The sequence below is a fragment of the Lutra lutra genome, chromosome 5 (genome assembly GCF_902655055.1).
Source record: "Lutra lutra chromosome 5, mLutLut1.2, whole genome shotgun sequence".
In the NCBI taxonomy this organism is placed as follows: domain Eukaryota; kingdom Metazoa; phylum Chordata; class Mammalia; order Carnivora; family Mustelidae; genus Lutra; species Lutra lutra.
The window spans coordinates 27,295,888-27,314,165 of record NC_062282.1 but is presented as its reverse complement, the minus strand read 5'-3'; the positions used below and the strand labels follow the sequence as shown (position 1 = coordinate 27,314,165).

Here is an 18,278-nt window from a genome sequence, read left to right as displayed (position 1 = left end):
TTGTTGGCAGTCCTTGATCTTCACTCTGTAGGGTTCTCCACACGGTTGCTTCATAATATGGCAGCTGGTTTCCAGCAGGGTGAGTGATGAGAGAGAGAAGAGAGAGAGAGGAATTGGCATAAAAGCTATAGTGTTTTATAATCTAGTAAAAGTGACACTCCCACAACTTCTTCCCTATTCTGTTCTTCAGAGGCCAGTCAATAAGTCCAGGGGTACCTGGGTGGCTCAATCAGCATCTGCCTTAGGCTCAGGTCATGATCCCTGGGTTCTGGAAGCATTGGGCTCCCTACTCAGTGGGGAGCCTACTTCTTCCTCTCCCACTCCCTCCACTTGTGCTCCTTCTCCCTGTCAAGTAAATAAATAAAATCTTAAAAAAAAAAAAAGTCCAGCCCTCACTCAAGAAGAGGGGAATTATACAGGAATATGATTACTAGGAGGCATCTTGAAAGCTGACCACCACCATAGGACAGGTTATCACAACACCCAGCAGGAAACAGGAGTTGAAGGCCCACTTAACTGAGTAGCTATCTCCAGAGCTATGCAGTGCTGGGACAATAAAGACTGACATTCAAGTCTAGTAAAGTGGAGGGGACTAAGTAAACAGTCTAGGCTTTCAGTTCAGACCCCAAAAGAGGCACACCCTAAGGGTAAGTTCTACACTCTATTCTCAACATCCAGAAAATACCCAGTTTCTTCAAATACACATAAAACATTCACCAAGATAGGCTACTTCATGGGACTAAATCAAGTTTCAACAAATTTCGAAGGACTGAAATCATACAGAACATGTGTATTTTGAGCACAGTGGACTTAAACTAGATTCAACAAAAGGATGATTACTGCAAGTCCTCGAATGTTTCAAATGAAGCCACACATTTTAAATAACCCTGATTAAAGAACTAAAATGTAAAATGTTATAAAATATAGAATATTTTGAAGTAAATCATATTAAAACATCGCATCAAATTTTGAGATGCAATCGAAACAGTGCTTAGAGGGAAATTTATAGCTACAAGTGTATCTTTTTAAAAAGAAAAGAGGTTACACCTCAATAATCTAAGCTTCCAACTCAAAATCCTAGAGGAAGACAAGATTCTTTAATTCCAAAGAAGCAACATGGGAATATGGAAGATAAGAGCAGAGTATCCGGACAGCCCCTGCTACGCCAGGGATTAACCTTCTAGCTGCTGATTCAGAGAGAGTGGGTAGAGGAGGTCTCAAGAGAAGACCAGAGCAGCCCTAGGTGCAGTTACTCAGGGGGCTTTCAGCATAAACACAAAGGACAATATTTATTTCTGGGGAAAAAGAGAGAAATGAATAGTCTAAATACTAAAACCAGAATCTGTTTCCTGACTCCAGGTGGTAGTTAGAAGAGGAAACCAACTCTTTAATGGAGAGGCGTGTCCATGGGTCTCAAAGCACGTCCTTTCCAGAACATTCCCCATCCAGTCTTCCAGCCACCTACCCTTAGATCAAATATTTGTTTATCATTTTTACCTTTGAGGGAAATGCGGTAATAAATAAACATAGTCCTTGTATCTATAGTTTATAATCAAGGGGAAAATCAATGGTAAGGAGTTGTGAGATTCATAAACTTGAGTTTCACTGTATGAAATTCTGCCTGCTCTCTAATTCATTGCTTGACAACATCCGTTCTATGAGTCTTTCACAGACTTCTCTGTGCCTTACGTACTAGCCCCTGTATCCAATAAACATATCCTGTGTACCCCATCTTCTCACACTGGGTTTCAAGGACTCCAGCAGGATAGCCACACACACATCAGTCCTCTCACTGATCGCAGTGTTCATCGGATCGCAGCCACTGCTTTACTGCAGGGAACGGTGGCTGGAAGGATAGTGCCCTTTGCTCCTGGAGGCTGCTCAGGAGCCGGGGGTGGGGGTGGGGGGGGGCAGATTTCCCAGGACAGCAAACAGTCAATTAACAGTGCGAGCCAATGCTATCTGCCACACTCAGACGGACTGTGAAGCAACAGAACAGGCCTTCTTGTTGCCAAGGAGGCGATCCTGGGGGACGCCATGTGGAGAGTGTGGCCGCGGTAGAGAAAGGTGTTCACAGAAGCATCTAGGTCTCAGCCAGCTGTCCCCTGGGCCCCATGAAAGGGTATCCGAGAGCACAGAGCCTGGCTTTCGGTGCTCTGAAGATCAAAGGGCCGCAGATACCCATCTCGTCGGGGTAGAGAGAAGCCACACCTCTGTCTGGCAGAGAGGACCGTCTATGCTGAAACTCTACAAAACCGTCAAGAGAAGCTTTATCTTAATCCAGGGTTAACTTCAAAGCCTGTTTGTCATAGTTTTCATCTGCTTCTTTTCAAGTCACTTTATCCGGAGGAGAAACATATACTGTTCATTGAAATGAGATTGTTGGAGGACTTAGGGGCCTTGTTTCGTAAGTTTCAAGGAAATATCTTTTTTGTTTTGTTTTAGATTTCATTTATTTATTTGACAGAGAGAGACACATCGAGAGAGGGAACAAAGCAGGGGGAGTGGGAGAGGGAGAAGCAGGCTTCCTGCTGAGCAGGGAGTCCAATGCGGGGCTCAATCCTAGGACCCTGGGATCATGACCTGAGCCAAAGGTAGAAGCTTAATGACTGAGCCACCCAGGTGCCCTTAGGGCAATATCTTTAACAGGAATTAGTAGAAGGCATGCGTCTGCCTGATTAGGCTAGGTGCAGTTGACCAAGTTTCGCTCCGTCAGTCTTCCCTGGCCAGCAGATAAATCAGTGACAAGATAAATGAACAGGTCCACAGCAGCAGATCCCTACAGTGGAACACTGTGCAGAAATAAAAAGGAGCAGAGGATTGGGACACAAAATACCCAAATAAGGATGCTGAGTGAAAGAAGGTAGAAAAAAGTCAGTTTATACCGTATGAGTCCCTTTACGTGAAATTCAAGAAATGGCTAATGAATTTCCATGTCCGCAGGGGAGTGGCTACCTGTGGTTGTGGGGTCATTCAAGGAGGGGCAGGAGGAGGGGACTTCCAAGGAGCAGGAGGAAATTTCTTGTTTGACTCATGCACACTAGCACACACACACATGCACATATACATATATATGTCAAAGCTTACTGTGTCCATGATTTCACAGGTGTGTCTGCGTAGATGTGCAAACACAGAAAATTGTATACTTTAAACATATGCAGTTTACTGCATGTCAGTTGTACTTCAATAAGGCAAAAAATTGGGGGTACTATTATGGTATATCTTTATTGCCACCTGAGCTAATCTCATTGACTCGTTTCCAAGTTTCTTGGGAGCAGAGCTGATCTGCTCTCAATGACCCCAAGAGGCTCATGGAAAGCAGCAATGAGTAGCTGGGGAGTCCCTCTGGGGCCAGGGCAGGAGCTCTCCACTGAGGAGGAGAATGCCAGCCCAGGCTACTCATAGGCTCTTTTTGAGCTCAGTAGGTTAAAAGAACATTAAAGGTGGGGTAAACTAGGATTGTGCACCTTCCTCGGTACTTTCATACCTTCCTGACACTGCTTTCCATGGGAGAATTTCTGATTGGTCAGATTCCAAGGACGTTGATGAGCTGTATGTACTAGCAGGTGGAGTTATTGTTTCTTAACCAATCAAACTCAACCTTTCTTCTCCATTTTTTTCTTCTTCTGGGCCCAGAGACCGTAAAGCCTGGACTTCTCCCCTGTCCTTATTCCAGTCTGAGCTAGTGAATTAGTCCTCCTTGAAATGCTTTCCACTTGGTTTTCTCTTATTTCCTGTAATGATTTCTCTTTATTTCCCGGAACTCTAAATAGTGGAGCACTCCCAGTGTCTTAGCCTGTTTGGGCTGATATAATAAAGATGTCAAAGACTGGGTGACTTATAAACAGCAGAAATTCATTCCTCACGATTGTGGGGGCTGAGAAGTCCCAGATCAAGGCACTAGCAGAGTCAGTGCCTGGTGAGAGCCTGCTTCCTGGTTCACAGACGGCTGTCTGCTTGCGTGTCCTCACACAGTGGAAAGGGTGAGGGAGCTCTCTGGGCTGTCTTTTATAAGGGCACGAACCCCATTCATAAGGCTTCCACTCCCATGACCTAATCACCTCTCAAAGATCCCACCTTCCCATGCCATCACTCTGGGGTTTAGGATTTCAACATAGGAGTTTTGTTTGTGTGTAGGGGTAGGGGCAAGGGGAGACACAGATATTTAGTCCATAGCACCCGGAGTACAAGCCTCATGTCTTTTTTCTTCCCCGCTACGTTCACACAGTAGGTGTTCTCCTTCCATTTCAAGGCTGTTAATATTATCCAAATACCCACGCTGACTTCTAAACGCATAACCCCAATCCGAACCTCTTCTGAACTCCAAAGAACCACTTTGAACCAGAACTCCTTGTTTGTTTTGTTTTGTTTTGCTATGTTACAGGACGGGGGGTTAAAGGTTGCCGATGGAGTTAAGGTCGCTAATGGGCTAATGGCCTAATCGTAAGATCAAGAGATTATTCTGGATGATCTGAGTGGGCCCAATGTCATCACAAGAGTCCTTATAAAGGGAAAAGGGAGGGAAAAGAGATAGTGTCATGATGATGCCATATAGGAGACTCACTGGCCATTGCTGACTTTGAAATCAGGGGCTGAGGGCAAGGGACTGAGGAGTGTGGGTAGCCCCTTAGAAGATGAAAAAAGCACGAAAACGTTTCCCCACAGCCTCCAGAAAGGAATGCAGCTTTGTCCACACCTGGATTTTAGTCCAGGTAGACCCCTCTCAGACTTGTGACCTCCAGAGCTGTATGATACTAAATCTATGCTGTTTTAAGTCGCCAGCTTTATGGGAATGTCTAATGCCGGTAATAGGAAACTAGTTCATACCCCTGGAAATACGGTGGCACGTATGTATCCAGTCCGAAGGATTCCGACCCACCCCAAGCCTGAGGGGACCACCTTGCCCTTGGATCACTGCTTTACTGGGGCTGCCCAGGCCTGCACAGGGTTGAACGAGTGGCCTTCCTGCACGCCTCATTGGCTGGAAGGCATGGAGGACCAGTATGGGGCCAAATTCTTCCTGAATGGAGTAAGGAAGCCTGTTTCAGCCCAGAGGTGTGAAATCTTGGCTGGATTATCCAGTCAATTCTCAGGATGCTTGGCAAAGCTCCCTGGTTTGCAGTGTTCTCTCAGTAATGGAAAGCTCCAGCCCCACGGTTGCCTCCTCCACAAGCAGCCTGAGCAGGAGAATTGGAGAAATACCTTCGCATGTTCTTGGGCTTACTTCCTCCACTGTCTTGGTTTGCTTGTGGGCGAGTGGGGTGGGCTAGGAAAGGTGGGGCAATAGAAGTAGAAAGGCACCAGGGGGACCAGCAGACCCAGCGCGGCTCATAATCATTTGGTCTCATCACCTCTTGGCGGCCACGAAGAGACTTGTTCAGGGTTGAACCAGAAGACTAGCTCAGGCCTTTTCCCTCTGCAGGACTTGGCCAAGAGAGAAACTGCCCATTTCTTTTTAAAATGCAAATCCTATCTCGCCTTGGAAGAGAGTCCCAGAGAAGACTGAGGGGTCTCCATAGAGCGATGTTAGGAAAAGTTCGGAACTGGGAGGAGAAAGGCAGCCAAGGGGGCAGCACTGAGCCGGGGCGTGGAGGAGTGGGGTCCCCATTGCCCCACCTCTGCGCTCAGCACTTTCGGCCTGTATTTTGGCCAGGAAGGGCTGGCCTGGGGGCCTCTCTTTCCGCAGTCCCGCCCAGGGTGGCTCTCCCGGGTCTCCCCTATTTGGCCGGCTCGGCAGGGCTCTGGGCGGGGCCGGAGGAGCGTGGGGGTGGGAGGCCGGAGGAAGATGCGCGGAGCTGGCTGCGAGGCCGGGCGGCGCGGAAGGCAGAGGGGTGGGGATCTTGGGTGGGCTGCCCCCCTCCCGCTCTGACCCGATCCACACCCCGCGGAAAGCAGGCGCTGCCAGTTGAATCATTCCCCTTTCAGGAGGGAAGGGGGATAAAGGTAACTAACCCCTTTTTGCGTCAGAAAGCAAAGGGAGATCTTGGGCAGCTTTGCAGCCGCTCCGTCCCACTCCTGGACCATGCACCTCTGCATCTTTCTGCTCGGCCACAGGCGAGGACTTGATTTCTTGAGCTGAGAGCTAAACTTTGTTGACTTTTCTTCTCCCCAACAACTGAATCATGCCATGTGCCCAGAGGAGCTGGCTTGCAAACCTCTCCGTTGTAGCCTACCTCCTTAACTTTGGGGCCCTTTGCTATGGGAGCCAAGCTCAGCCAGGCCCTGTGCACTTCCCGGACAGAAGGCAAGGTTAGTGGCTTTTCTTTATTTCCTTTAAAAACCGTGGTGGGGAGACGCGTGGAAAGTTGGTTGCTCCCCCTCCCCCACTGGCTGAACTCTGCAAAACCGTTTGGCTGAGTCGTAAGGAAATCTGGGCTGGGAGCTCAGTACCATAGGGTGTCTCAGAATTCAGTGTTGAGTGATGATTCCTTAATTCTTACGGAAAGGTTGTGAATCCCGTCTCTTACACACTATGCTGAGGCAGAAAAGACCCAAGTGGTAACTGGTAACGCCCCCCCCCCTTTTGTCTCCTCTTTGAATGCTGCACTGTTTCAATCCTCTATTTTTCAAGTTCTGAATACAGAAAATGATTTTTTTTTTTTTTTTTTTTTTAAGTTCCAACTGGCCACTGGGGGTGTTTCTAGTTAGTTTCAGCTCTGGACAGGGGAGGGGAAATGTGATTCCGGCCCCCTGCTGAGTGAGTTTGGCTGTGTTTTGGTTTCCTGGAAAGATTTAGGGCTGTGTTTTAAAAATAACAGTTCTTTTGGGGGGAAATTGACCACTGTAGGGGCTCACCTTTCCCCAACTTGCCTTCTGATGGCATCTGGCTGCATCTCCTTGTGAATGTCATGAAGCATACAGTGCGGTTGAAAATGCTGGAGGGGGTGTGAGGACAACTTGCTCTTTAAACCTAACAGCTGGAGCAGAGGGCACTGCTGCCTCTGCTTTTTTTTTTTTTTCATTTATTTTTTTTTTTAAGATTTTATTAATTTGACAGAGATCACAAGTAGGCAGAGAGGCAGGCAGAGAGAGAGAGAGAGAGAGAGAGGAGGAAGCAGGCTCCCCGCCGAGCAGAGAGCCTGATGTGGGGCTCGATCCCAGGACCCTGGAATCATGATCCGAGCCGAAGGCGAGGCTTTAACCAACTGAGCCACCCAGGCGCCCCAACTGCCTCTGCTTTTTTATTGGACTTGGGAGGGTCAGAGACACTCCTGTGTTTTGTGGGGAGTTCCATGTGCTTCTGGGAGAAGATAGAGCGGCAGCAATGGCCCACCTGGCTGGAGAAAGTTCCATGCACCAAGACTGCTGAAGCACTCTGCCTGTGTCAGCTCAGCAACCACTGTCCACAGCCTTCTGGGGTGCAGGGACCATTGTTACTGTCTCTGTTTTAAAGCTGGGGAAGCATGATGAGTTCATGGGCCCAGTTCATGGCAGAGTGAGGGTTTTGAACCCAGGTAGCCTTGCTCCAGAGGCTGGCCTCTTAGCAATAATAAGGTAGGGACAATACACACACACAGACATACAGACACACAAATGCACAGACACACCCACACACCCACAGCACTGCTTTAGCAGACATTAAGTCCAGTGTTTTGCTGACTGTGCTCAGGCGTTGAGAAGCTTGCCTAGCATTCTGACCCTCTTAATTCCCAAGACCACTTGGGTGGCAGAGATCACGAGCCTGTCTTTGTTGAGGCTTTCCACGCAGGGTTCTGCCTACGTTGCAAAGTTCCAACACCGCTGAGAGCTCATCTACTGTGACTTCAAGAACCATCAAGAGCAAGTCCCTTTTGCTTTCCTTGGACGCTGGAGCTGAGCACCCGGGTTAGATGTCAGCCAGCCAGCACTTGCTTGTGTAAACGTTCCAGATACCATCTCCCACCCCCAAGTTTAAAATAGCAGTGTTTGTTTTTCTTTGAAAAACAGCCCCTTTGTGAAAAGTCTCTCTTCTGACAGCACAGACAGAGCCTGTGAGCACTTCCCAGGGCATTTGGAGATGATCTGGTTCAAAGACACACATTCTCGTGGGTTGGTTGCTTTTTAGGTCTCCTTGCTCCACATCTTTGTAAGTGAATTCAGCTTAGTGTGGAGCAGACTCCCCTGGGCCTTGCTCTCTCCTTTCTGGGAGGTGAGAGATGGTTCTTTTGCTTGGTCACCGCTGGGGTTACAGTGCTGAAATTATTTGATATTGACAAAGAGCTGTAGAGTGCTCCGAGTTTATCAGCGATGCCCAGCTATTTAGGTTTTAAAAAGAATTTTCATTCCTAAAAGTCTTTTCTCCACAATATTTGTTCTTAATAAACTTACCAGTGGATTTACAAGTAATCCACCTTTGGTCCAACAGAGAAATTTCTGAGCAGGCTTCCTTTAGAACTGAGTGGAGAGAGAAAGAAAACAACTGAGAGAGAGACAGAGAGATGGAGAGAAGGGACGAGAAAATTCTAGGGCTTCTTGGGACTAAGATGACCTGAATTTTGCCCCAAATGGCCAGCCCATCATTTCACAAAGAACCAATGTCCCTAGATTTCCATTTCTACTCTGACATTTTTTAATTGCACCCAAATGCTGCATGTTTAAACTCGCAAAAGACTTCAGATATCATCTCTGCCATCCTTATTTTTCTGGAGGTGGTGAGGGGCCTGGGAGGTGAGTCTGTTAGTCAGCATGAATTCAGGGAGCACCTAGGAAGTGCTACTTCAGCCCAGGGGTGGAGGGGAGTGCACAAGGTCCCATGGTTGGAAACATTCTGATCCTGCATAATCCTTAACATTCTTTCTAGTTCTATGGGGCAGAGAGCAGAGGCAGGCTTTTAGCCCTGGGAAGAACACAGAGGTACATTCAATCTTTTCTCGGACCAGAAAAGGCAGATTTGACACTCCTGCCAGTATTCTTTCCACAGCGCTCGCCTATGATACCAAAACATGCAGGGACTTCCCCAAGCTTTCCTGGTTCCCAACCAAGTATCAGAACAATAGGAAACATCAGTCTTGTGCACAACATACTGCCTTTCTGCCACAGCCATGATATAGCCCCCGGGGTTCCTTATTCCTTGTACTGTCTGCAAGTCACCGGCTATTTCCATGATCTCCGTGATCCCCAGATCGGAAATCAACAGTGCCGGCATTTCATCCCAGGGTAGAGATGTGCTTTCGGCTGCTCAGGTTTCTGCAAGAACAGAGGGAGTGTTTCCAGACAGAAGTTTCGAGTGCACTTCAAGACAAATGGTCTAATCATGTATTTCTGCTATTGGGGGGAAAAAAAAAGGATGGAAATGATCTCATTTATTTTCTTTATGTAAGGAGACACTTCACAGTTTTGGTATTTTATTTGCATCTGTTATCCTAAGCAATGATGGTCTGGAGGTTAGTGGTCGTAGGGTTGGTGAGCCAATCTGAAATCCTGGGGCCTGTCGTACAACATGGGGGACCGATACGATACTCCACATCCTGACACGTGTAGTTTTCTACGATAAAAATGTATTTGAAAAGTTGCAACATCCCATGGAAGAGAATTCTGAAAATGAACTTCTGACTCTTAGAGAATTTCATTGCCCTTTTTAGTGAAGAGTCTTAGAAATTTACTGCTCTCTAAGAGAGAAATACGCCATATCAAGAGTTAAATATAGATTTAACCTAAACTATAAAATCTGGCAGGTAAAATATTCTCTCAGCTCTTTCCTTTCTTCCTAAGCAGAGGGTAAAAGATCACCTGGTGTTGTGAATTTTCAAAAGCACTTGTGCTGGGGCGCCTGGGTGGCTCAGTGGGTTAAAGCCTCTGCCTTAGGCTTGGGTCATGGTCTCAGAGTCTGGGATCGAGCCCCGCATCCGGCTCTCTGCTCAGCTGGGAGCCTGCTTCCCTCCTCCTCTCTCTCTGCCTGCTTGTGATCTCTGTCAAATAAATAAATAAAATCTTAAAAAAAAAAAAAAGCACTTGTGCCAGCAGGCTTCACTCAAAGTTTCCCATGAGGTATCGTTAGTGTTTGTGACTGAGGGTTTGGAGGCTAATTTTAAAGAAGGCAAATCAAGGTATTCAGGGCTGATAATGTATTTCCATAAAGGGGCAGACTGTGATGGGATTACAGTGTGCCTCAGTTCCCCCCACCCACAGCCTTGTCGACGCACCATCTTGATGTCTGGTTCTCAGCAGTAGATCCTTGAGAAGCAGCAAGGGCAGCAGTTAGAAGGGTGGGCTCCAGGGTCAGATCACCCCAGAATGAATCCTCACCCCTCTTCGTTGTCTTTTTACCAGGATGGGAATGAGGGCTAAGCTGAGGGACATGGTTACTAATATCTGTCCCAGAGAACAGTACGGATTAGACAAAACCAGGTTAGTATACTCTAAATGCTGGGCTTGACCACAGAAATTGTAACAATTATTTCCCGATTTGTGCTTTCTCCATTCCTGTCATATCCCCTCTGAGCTCAGCTTTCTGTTGACCAAGGTTATAGCTACCTCATCTTCCAAACTAAATACGCACTGAGAGGAAGCCAAGGTGAGCGTGGGCTTCTCCCCTGTCTCTGCTTGGAGGTTATCTCTTTATGGTGCAGTGATCCTTGATGGCCAAGTTTCTGTCATAGCCACTGAGTGCTCTTGGTCAAGCACTGTTCGACCTCTATTACATTTATAAGTACATGGGATTCTCACAGCCACCTGGGAGGTAGAAACTCATATTGTGACGCCTTTGTATAGGCAACAGCAGGTGGGCTACGGATGATGACTTAAGTCAGACTCCTGTGGCCTCCTATTTCTGTCCACACCTATGGGCTGACACGGCTTGCTGCTTTGTTTGTAATCAAATTAAGAGGCAAAACTAGTCTTAACCTCTTGTTACTCTACCTGCTAAACAGGCTATTGTTATCTCTCTTTATTGCTGAGCAAAAGCCTCTTAAAGAAGTTAAGCCACCCTCTTCTTGTCAGATTATCTCCCTAGGGCAGTGGTGTAGCTTCTGATCTGTTACACTCTCTGCCAAGTGCAGCAGCTTCTGTACGTGAAGGGCAGTGGCTAGGAAGATCGTTTTGAAATAGGAAGCATGGGATTTCAGTATAAGGGATGCTGCCTGTTGGCTCTGGGGCCTCTCTTAGGCTCGGTGTCTTTATCTATGAAATGGGAATTCCCTGATCTGTGGCACAGGTTGAGATGACTGAGTGAGAAGGGACTGATGGTCCCTGGCTCCTCGAAAGTGCTTGTTAAATGGTGACTGTGGTTGTTATCGTCGTGTTATTGTAGAGCCAACTTACGCTGCTTCTCTTCCAAACCCACTAGATGAGAAGCAACTGGGTCAAGAGGTCTAAATTTGTTTGCTTTTTTGTTCTTTGAGGAGTAGGTGCTGGGGCTTAGGCAAGCTTTAGCTTTCATTTTATACTTTGAAAAATCGTGTTTAATTCTTTGAGATGCAACTACAGAGACAGGCCCTGTAAGGCACAGAGGAGCGTTCCCTGAGAGCATCTGGGCAATGACCACGCAGAGCTGGGCCCACTGCAAGGTGATGGCTATCCACTTGAGTAAGGCTTTTCTGCCCGTAACTTCCATCCACTGCTCACCCTGGAGAAGCCAGAGACATCACTGTGAGTAGTAGAATAAAAGAGTAACCTGAGAAGAATACCAGGGAAGCCAATTGTATCCACCCTGTTCTGACCCATCCTCCCCTTTCCTCTCCTGAGCTCTGAACTTGGAAGGTCAGTGAAACTCTGATACTAAATATATAGATATTCCTTGGGGAGTAGGCAGTATGGAGACCTAGTCCATTTGACTCCGAGTTCATGGCAAGTTAGTGTCACTGATTCAGGCAAAACCCTTTTCTTTTATTTTTTTTCTCTGCACTTTTATCCCTACACCCATTCCTTCTCATGGAAAATCATTTTAATGGGTTCCATATGTATTTTTCATTTACATATGTTCTGGCTGACTTTGTATTATTGTTTTGGTGTGCATGTATTTTCCATTGATGTCAGTGGCTCTGTTTTAACTTGTTTTGTTTCTTCTTTTTCACTCAACATTGTTTTTAAAGATTTATCCATGTTGCTGTGTGATCTCTTGCTCCGAACTGCTGCAATCAGAAGCAATAGTTCTGGATTTTTTTTTTGCGCTTAAAAAACTGAGACTGTTCGTTAGTACCTAAGAGTGAAAACTCTGTGCTCGGCCCCAAATTTCATCCAAGGCAGAAACGAACGATTTCACGAAGTGTGTTGGAAGGCAGTTATCTGGGAAAAGAGGATGTTTTATAAATGTACCCCCATTAAGTCCGGTTCTTTTAATTAACCAGCTACAAATGTGCTCACTGATTGACACATTACGCGCCAGGCACCTGTGACGTGCAAGATTCTGGCCCCCAGAGGCTTCGGGAATAAAGTCTCATTAACAAAAAGCACGGTAAAATGAGGTATTCTGGGAGGTACGGAAAGTAAGGACCTGAGAGAACTTCAGCCAGGAACATTAGGAGAAAGAAGGGGGGTTGGAGTTGGGACATTCAAACCTAATCGAGCATAGATGGGCTATCAGTGCAACAGACAGGATAGCGGGAAGTAACAGGCAAAACAGCAGAAGCTGGAAGGCGGAATATAGCTGGGAGGCGGGAGGTGGCACTTGTTTTCTCCTCTCTCTCTCTTGCTTCCTCCCTGCCTGCTTTTTTTTTTCCCCCTTAATGCAAGTGTTGGTTATTTTACTAAGTGGCTCATGGTTTGCCTGAAGTAGTCTGTAATCCTGAGTGATGATTCTCTCCTGTTAGATTCCTTGTTCTTCTCAAACATCAGGCTGAGGAGGAAGGGGTGGGAATTTAAGCGTGAGCAAGCCAAAAGGCGTGTGTATGTTCTCGCGTGTGGAAAGGACAAGGGTTCCTGTCTTGCGTTTTTCAAGCGGTAGTTTTCATCTTGCCATTTTATTTTGTATACTTTGTAAACACAGAAAGAAAATCCGAGTTTGTTTTTTTAAGGACCTGTTTCGTGGCACGGAACGCGAACGCCGTGACTGGTGTGAAGTTTGTTGGCATGTATACGACCGACCAGTTAGCTGTTTTTATTTTTCCTCGGACCCAAGTTAATGGGAAGTTCCCGAGGCATTTAAGCTCCTTCAAATAAACAGTGGAGCTCTGTGATTTGTATTCAAGAACTCTTGAGGCTTGAAACATTCCTTACGCTGACCTTGCCCCTTTGCTAACAGGACGCCTCATGAATGAATTCATCTTAATTTGACTCTGGGAAAACATCTGCCCTCCAGAGTTGTGCCTGGGTGTTGGCTCAGACTGCCACGTGTCCTCAAGGAGGGGCCCTGAGTGGATTTGAGTTGTTCCGGGAATTTACTGTTGGCAGTGTTTGTGCAGTAGATGGGACCTGCAGACTTCAGGCCAGTGGCGGTATTTTGCCCTCAACACGCTAAGTTCCAAGTGGCGGAGCGTTGATCTTGCTGTTGACTCCGCCGAGAGTGCTCGCCGTCTCATTCTTTGTCTTCTCTTCTTTCAGAGCATTTTCTCAAGGCCCTGCCCGAATACCACGTGGTGGCCCCAGTCCGAGTAGATGCCAGGGGGCACTTTCTGTCCTATGGCTTGCACCATCCTGTCACCAGCAACAGCAGGAGGAAGAGAGATGTGGATGGCTCAGAGGACCGGGTGTACTACAGAATTTCACACGAGGAGAAGGACCTGTTCTTTAACTTGTCGGTCAATCAGGGATTTCTTTCCAAAAGCTATATCCTGGAGAGGAGGTACGGGAACCTTTCCCACGTGAAGATGGTGGCTTCCTCAGCACCCCCCTGCCATCTCAGGGGCACAGTGCTGCAACAGGGTGTCAGGATCGGGACCGCCGCCCTCAGTGCCTGCCAGGGACTGGTGAGTGCCTGGGTCCCTCCCTCCCTTCTCTGCCCCCAGGCTCCTGTCCTCTCGGCTTACCCACCCAGTACCCATGGGTTCACACACACCTCCAGTGCGTGCAAACTGAACACTTGTGATGTGCGTGGTCCTGGCCACCAAATGGGTTGGGGAAGAAATGCATAAAAGAAAAAGTTGACAGATCTGGGAGATATGGAGAGGAAAGGCGCTGAGGACTCAGAGCAGGGAGAACTTCAACCAGGGATCGCATGGGAGCAAGGGAGGAGTGGAGCTGGGTCTTCAGCCTCTGAGGCCTTTCTGAGGGTGTTGTGCCTGACTGGCTGGCCAGCCCCTTTTGAATTTGGAAAACCTGGATTTGGACTGAGTGAGAGGCTCACTGGTGATGACGGTGTTGTCAGCAGCTTTTGCGGTCTATAGTTGACTGTGTGGACTTCGTCATCAGACTTCATACAGAAACTTAGGTGGTCAGTTTATCCCTTCATGCCTTCGTTTTCTTATCTATGAGATGGAGATAGTGACAGTACCCATCTCCTATACTAGGGCTTGGCTTACGGTCCGCAGACCAAATCTGTATACCTCTTGTTTTTATAAATAAAGTTTTATTGGAACACAGATAAGCCCACATGTTTACATTGTCTAAGGTTGCTTTCGGACTACAACAGCAGATGAGTAGTTGGGATCAGGACTGTATGGCCCATGAGGCCCCAAAATTGCTATCTGGCTTTTATAGAAAAAAAATTTGCTGATCCCTGTAGAATATTGTGGAAATTAAATGAATTAATATATATAAACACCTTAGAAGAGTGCTTATAAACAATACGCACTCAATGGGTGTTGGCTGCTATTATCAATTTTTTATGTTTCCAACATACCAGGTACTAAAATGTGTGGCATATGAGGTAGTTTCAATATGTTCTTCTCTTCTGCTCTCTAGCCCCCCATCTTGGTTATATTGAGTAGATGATGAAGCTTGGAGATGTTGAATAAATTTACTGCACAGTTCATTTGAGCCCGAGTCTTTCTACCAGTTGCACTCTGATCCCCTCATCTTCCCTAGTTTTGGGGAACCATGAATCTACTTTCTGTCTCTGTTATCTGCCTATTTGAAGCCTTTGTTTTAATGAGTCCTCCAGGAGATTCTGGTGCTCACTGAAGTCTAACAGGCACCGGACTACAATAGTCACTCATAACCCTGTTTGAATATTAGGATCCACGGGGAGTTTTTTTTAAAAATTTAAAAAAATTTTTATTATGTTATGTTAGTCACCATACAGTACGTCATTAGTTTTTGATGTAGTTTTCTAGGATTCATTGTTTACGTATAACACTCAGTGCTCCATGCAGTATGTGCCCTCCTCAATACCCACCACTGGGCTAACCCACCCCACTACCCCCTCCTCTCCAAAACCCTCAGTTTGTTTCTTGGAGTCCACAGTCTCATGGTTTGTCTCCTCCTCTGATTCCCCCCCTTCATTTTTCCCTTCCTTCTCCTAATGTTCTCCATGCTGTTCCTTATGTTCCACAAGTAAGTGAAACTATATGATAATTGACTTTCTCGGCTTGACTTATTTTACTCAGCATAATCTCTTCCAGTCCCGTCCATGTTGATGCAAAAGTTGGGTACTCATTCTTTCTGATGGCTGAGTAATATTCCATTGTATATATGGACCACATCTTCTTTATCCATTCATCTGTTGAAGGGCATCTCGGCACTTTTCACAGTTTGGCTATTGTGGACATTGCTGCTATGAACACTGGGGTGCATGTGGCCCTTCTGTTCACTACATCTGTGTCTTTGGGGTAAATACCCAGTAGTGCAATTGCAGAGTCATAGGGTAGCTCTATTTTTAATTTTTTTGAGGAATCTCCACACTGTTTTCCAAAGTGGCTGCACCAACTTGCATTCCCACCAACAGTTTAAGAGGGTTCCCCTTTCTCCATGTTCTCTCCAACATTTGCTATTTCCTGACTTTTTAATCTTTGCCATTCTAACTGGTGTAAGGTGGTATCTCAATGTGGTTTTGATTTGAATCTCCCTGATGGCTAGTGATGATGAACATTTTTTCATGTGTCTGTTAGCCGTTTGTATGTCTTCATTGGAGAAGTGTCTATTCATGTCTTCTGCCCATTTTTTGACATGATTATCCGTTTTGTGTGTGTTGAGTTTGAGGAGATCTTTATAGATCTTGACTATCAGCCCTTTGTCTGTAGTGTCATTTGCAAATATCTTCTCCCATTCCGTGGGTTGCCTCTTTATTTTGTTGACTGTTTCCTTTGCTGTGCAGAAGCTTTTGATCTTGATGAAGTCCCAAAAGTTCATTTTCGCTTTTGTATCCTTTGCCTTTGGAGACATGTCTTGAAAGAAGTTGCTATGGCCGATGTTTAAGAGGTTACAGCCTACGTTCTCCTCTAAGATTTTGATGGATTTCTGTCTCACATTGAGGTCTTTCATCCATTTTGAGTTTATCTTTGTGTATGGTGTAAGAGAACGGTTGAGTTTCATTCTTCTGTATTTAACTGTCCCATTTTCCCAGCACCATTTATTGAAGAAACTGTCTTTTTCCCACTGGATATTTTTTCCTGCTTTGTTGAAGCAATCATACAACAAAAAGAAATAAAAGGTATTCAAATTAGCAAAGAAGAAGTCAAACTCTCTTTCTTCACAGATGACCTGATACTTTATGTGGAAAACCCAAAAGACTCAACCACCAAATTTCTAGCACTCATACAGCAATTCAGTAATGTGGCAGAAGACAAAATCAATGCACAGAAATCAGTTGCTTTCTTATACACTAACAATGAAACCGTAGAAAGGGAAATTAAAGAATCGATTCCATTTACAATAGCGCCAAAACCCGTAAGATACCTTGGAATAAACCCAACCAAAGAGGTAAATGATCTATACTTGAGGAACTACAGAACACTCGTGAAAGAAATTGAAGAAGACAGAAAAAGATGGAAAAACATTTCATGCTCATGGATTGGAAGAATAAACATTGTTAAATTGTGTACGCTGCCCAGAGCAATCTATACTTTCAACGCCATCCCGATCAAAATACCAACAGCATTTTTCAAAGTGCTGGCACAAACAATCCTAAAATTTGTATGGAACCAGAAGAGACCCAGAATCGCCAAGGAAATGTTGAAAAAGAGAAACAATGCTGGGGGCATCACGTTGCTTGATTTCAAGCTTTACTACAAAGCTGTGATCACCAAGACAGCATGGTACTGGTACAAAAACAGACACACAGACCAGTGGAACGAGGAGAGAGCCCAGATATGGACCCGCAACTCCATGGTCAAATACTGTTTGACAAAACAAGAAAAAATATACAGTGGAAAAAACCCAGTCTCTTCGGTAAATGATGCTGGGGGGCTTTTCAAAAGTACCCATTGCCCACCTGTCCTCCCCGATGTTCTGATTTGATGGGTCTGAGAGGGGAGCTCAGACATCTGTAATTCTTTAAAGCTCCCTAGGAAACTCTAACACGCGGTCAGTGTTGCTGGCCAATGGATTGGCGTGAGTGGGGATTAATTAACAGCATTAGCTAATATGACTCTACAGTAGCAGCTCTCCCCAGTAATGCTAGTGTGCAGCCAGGGTTGAGAACCGCAGTTCTCAGTTGGCCCCTCTTTTCACCCTGTGTTTTGTAAGGGAGGTTGCACACTGTTTAGCATTATTCCAGGCTCAGAAACAGAATATTGGGATCTTTTCAATTTCACATGGCCCCAGGGAGCCATGAAGACAACCATCTGGGCGTTTTCATTTTCAGATTCCAGATTCATACTGAGTACACGGGCACAAAGAAGCAAATATGAACTAATGGACTAATGTGGTAGCCAAGATGATGGAAAATTTTAGATTCAAACTGCTGAATGATTTTTTTGCCAGAAGAGCCAGTCCACTTGCATTGCCTTGGAGCCCTTCACCCATAATTGAGCAGTTAATGGACAGTTATAAAATAGGCACTAAAATCCAAATGACTTTTTTTTCCCTTTCTGTGAGCATACAAGCTGGCCAGCTTCAAGTTCATTTGTGATTAAGGCCCAGTGCTCCTGGGTGGCTCAGTGGGTTAAAGCCTCAGCCTTTGGCTCGGGTCATGGTCTCAGGGTCCTGGAATCGAGCCCTGCATTGGGCTCTCTGCTCAGCTGGGAGCCTGCTTCCTCCCTTCTCTCTTTCTGCCTGCCTCTCTGCCTACTGCGATCTATCAAATAAATAAATAAAATCTTAAAAAAAAAAAAAAGACCCAGTGTCCCTCATCAAAAGGATAGTGATTGGACTTGTGTCTGATTTCTCCTGATCACTTATCTGGGAATTTGACTTCTGTGATATTTATTTTCCTTTCATCCAAACATGACACTATACTCAAATCCACAGGATTTGAGCTTAGGATATATTCAGTTTTAAGCCCCCCACCCCCCAAACCTAAGGACAGAAGTGGCATTTGGGAAGGCTTT

At 45.9% G+C, this 18,278-nt stretch overlaps 1 protein-coding gene across 3 annotated transcripts in view; it reads left to right on the top strand.

Annotated features, from left to right (window-relative positions):
* The first annotated feature begins 5,813 nt into the window (after positions 1–5,813).
* The window catches only part of ADAMTS12 (ADAM metallopeptidase with thrombospondin type 1 motif 12), a 287,143-nt gene continuing 274,678 nt past the window's right edge, over positions 5,814–18,278 (top strand). For 2 of the 3 annotated variants that reach the window (XR_007127574.1, XM_047730727.1), the window contains exons 1-2: positions 5,814–6,249; positions 13,456–13,820. Coding sequence is in view for 2 of the 3 variants with exons in the window: in XM_047730727.1 (XP_047586683.1) it covers positions 6,123–6,249; positions 13,456–13,820 (492 nt within the window). In the remaining variant the exon portion in view is untranslated. The remainder of the gene's footprint in view (positions 6,250–13,455; positions 13,821–18,278) is intronic. The other variant, XM_047730729.1, reaches the window with a different exon arrangement.